We start from the raw sequence: 3,009 nt of genomic DNA, 5'->3' as shown, positions 1-3,009 counted from the left end.
TATTTTATCAGAGCATCTATGTTGAAATCTGATCAACATCACTTCAACGTGTCCTTGGTGGACCATGCGGTAAAAATAGTATCACATCATAAAGCAAAGTCCTAACCGGACATCTACATTCACCGAATTCTTGACCAAGAATTCTTTACTATTGCCGACATTGAGTCGGTATTCCTGTGATGGTGCGACAATTGACATAACATGCACGGTGGAGAGCCTTGTAGACGGCCCCAGGATGTCAACACAGCGTGGCCGCATGGTTTTGCTCGCAAATCTGTGTAATGGTTCTGTCGGTTTATCCCTGTTCACTTCAGATTTCAAATGACAGGATTACTTCCTCACAAGAGGATCGATATTGATCACTAACATAATTACAGTAGTTGCTATTCTCCTCGTTATATGATGCGATGTCATTTGTTTCAGAGTACTAATGGTTATAACTATCATTATAACTATATTACATATATAAAAAAGTCCAAATAAATAAATAAATAAATATATTGGCTTTCTTGTCCAAATCTTTTATTAATAAAAACTATTATTACATTCAGATGGTGTGTGCTTTTTAGCTAAAAAAACGATGGAAAAAAAACTATCTGTTTAGAGAAGAAGGCACATGGCTGCTATTCAAATATTATTAATATGTGTGATGAAATGGACCTTTTCCAAAACTGTTGTGCCAGCTATTACAAGTGTCATAAATCTAGACTTTTGTCTACTCTTCTTTCAAAAACATTTCCCCAAAGTACTTATTTTCATCCCATGTAAATGCAAGTATAAAAGAAGAATTTGAGATTATATATATATCGGATCAATTTATTTCGCCTCCGGTGCGCAATGCTGGGGAAACGGCTCGGCAGCGGAAAGTTCCTGCCGTTCACAGACGTTCCCATACGGCACCCACCATACGGCACCCACCCTCGCCGCCACACGTTCCGTTATTCCGCGGATATCCCCAACCCCACGCCTCCTCTCCTGCCTCTCCTTCCCCTCCCCCAAACCCAAACACAAACACAAACACAAACACAAAGCCTGTCCGATATGCTACCTTAATTCCCATCCTTATCCCATAATGTGCCGGAATAGAAGGGACGTAATGGCGTCGGCTCCCAATCCCCGACCCAGACAAAAACCCAAGTCCTCTCCCCGCGCCTTCCGATCCTCCTCCTCCGCCTCGTCAGCTGCCGCCGCTGTCCCCACTGCCTCCAGCTCCGCCGCCACCAACTCCACCACTAGTGACCTCACCGCTCTCTTCTCCACCTCCTCCTCCTCCACCTCCCTCGCCGGCCTGAGCCTCTCCATCCGCGACAAGGGCCCTATCCTCTACTCCTTCGCCGAGATCCTCGCCGCCACCAACAGCTTCCTCTCCCCTTCCCTCTCCTCCTCCTCCTCCGCCTGGCGCTGCTCCCTCCGCGGCGCCGACGCCGCCGTCGTCTGCCGCCCCTTCCGCGACGACCCCGCCGCCCTCCCCGCCCACCTCGCCGCCCTCTACCGCAGCCACCACGTGGCCGTCGCCCGCCTCCTCGGCGCCTCCCTCGCTGGCGACCACATCTACCTCGTCTACGAGTACGTCCCTGGTGCTACCCTCGCCGACTGCCTCAGAAACCCTAGAAACCCCAGCTTCTCCCCACTCCCCTCCTGGCTCTCACGCGTCCAGGTCGCGGCCGACCTGGCCCAGGGGCTCGAGTACATCCACCACTATTCTGCCGGCACCAGCCAGCAGTCGCCGGCGCCGCCGGAGCGCGGGCGGTTCCGCGGCACCGTCCACGACCGGATCAAGAGCTCCGCCGTCATCGTCACCGAGCATGGCTTTCGCGCCAAGATCTGCCACTTCGGCGCCGCGGAGCTCGCCGGGGACGTCTCGGTCGACGCCGTGGAGACGAATGCCTGGGAGATAGAGAGCGCCTCTCCTCGACGGCGATCGGAGACCCGCGCGACGAGGATCGAGGGAAAGAGGGGGTACATCGCGCCGGAGGTGATCGCTGGCGGGCGGATCTCGCGGAGGTCCGATGTGTTCGCCTTCGGCGTCGTCCTCCTCGAGCTGCTCTCCGGGGAGGAGCCGGTCCGTTACCGGTACGACCGGGAGAGCGGGGGGTTGGAGGTGTTTTCGATCATCGAGGCGGCGAGGAGGGCGATCGAGGCGGCGGAGAAGGAAGAGAAGGAGGAGAGGTATAGGAGGGTGAGGGGGTGGGTGGACCGGAGGTTACGGGACTCGTTCCCGGTGGAGGCCGCGGAGAAGCTGATCCGGGTGGCGCTGAGGTGCGTGGAGGCGGAGGCGGGGAAGAGGCCGGACATGATATGGGTGGCGGGGAAGCTGTCGAAGCAGTTGATTGAGGCCGAGGCCTGGGAAGAGAAGGTTAGGATTCCAGCGGACTTCTCGGTGTCGCTTGCTCCGCGGTGAGCATGTCACGGGAGTTCATATTTTTTTTTTTTTTTTTTTTTTACACGGCACACTGAAAAGAAAGTTTGGGATTTGCTTTCAAGGTCGCAAAGATCGGATGGGCCTCTGGATTCAGGATGTACAAACAAACTAGATTAAAGCTGCTATAGTGTGGGACCAATAAAAATAAAAAAAAGGAAAAATTTATTTTTTTCTGACCGGATAAATTTGAAAAATCTCAACGGCATTACAGTAACATTTGAATCTGGAAATGCTTGCGATCGTAATTAAAAAACTGCCGGTGTTTGAAATATTTTATTCGGCTGGGTTTGGGTCCACGCGGAAACCCCGTCTAATTTTATATATGACATGCATGGTGCACCTCTATATGGAATCATGATTCGATTGGATATTCATGATGTTTACGTTTGTTTGATAAAGTAATATTTTGGTGCACTTGATAACTTGGAGAAGTAAAACTCTGGCCGCCGAAATAGTTTGACGAATATCCAATTTGATGTCTGTCTGACTTGGCCTCCACTAGCGCGTATGGCTGCGGGTATGGGAACCTGATCGTTTTTGCAACACCGCATGAATTGGTGGACCGTCCCATCTTTGGTGGGCGAATT

The 3,009-nt window shown here is 52.0% G+C and overlaps 1 protein-coding gene across 1 annotated transcript; it reads left to right on the top strand.

The window, feature by feature from the left end:
* The first annotated feature begins 757 nt into the window (after positions 1–757).
* On the top strand, positions 758–2,607 carry LOC105042998 (lysM domain receptor-like kinase 3). The gene has a single exon (XM_010920393.4). It carries the CDS (start codon positions 1,073–1,075, stop codon positions 2,399–2,401), a length of 1,329 nt encoding a protein of 442 aa, XP_010918695.1. The 5' UTR covers positions 758–1,072; the 3' UTR covers positions 2,402–2,607.
* Positions 2,608–3,009: the final 402 nt, after the last annotated feature.

This window comes from Elaeis guineensis, chromosome 4 (genome assembly GCF_000442705.2).
Source record: "Elaeis guineensis isolate ETL-2024a chromosome 4, EG11, whole genome shotgun sequence".
NCBI classification, from domain to species: Eukaryota; Viridiplantae; Streptophyta; class Magnoliopsida; order Arecales; family Arecaceae; genus Elaeis; species Elaeis guineensis.
Note: the sequence above shows the minus strand (reverse complement) of the source record. Positions and strands in the feature narration are given on the sequence as shown.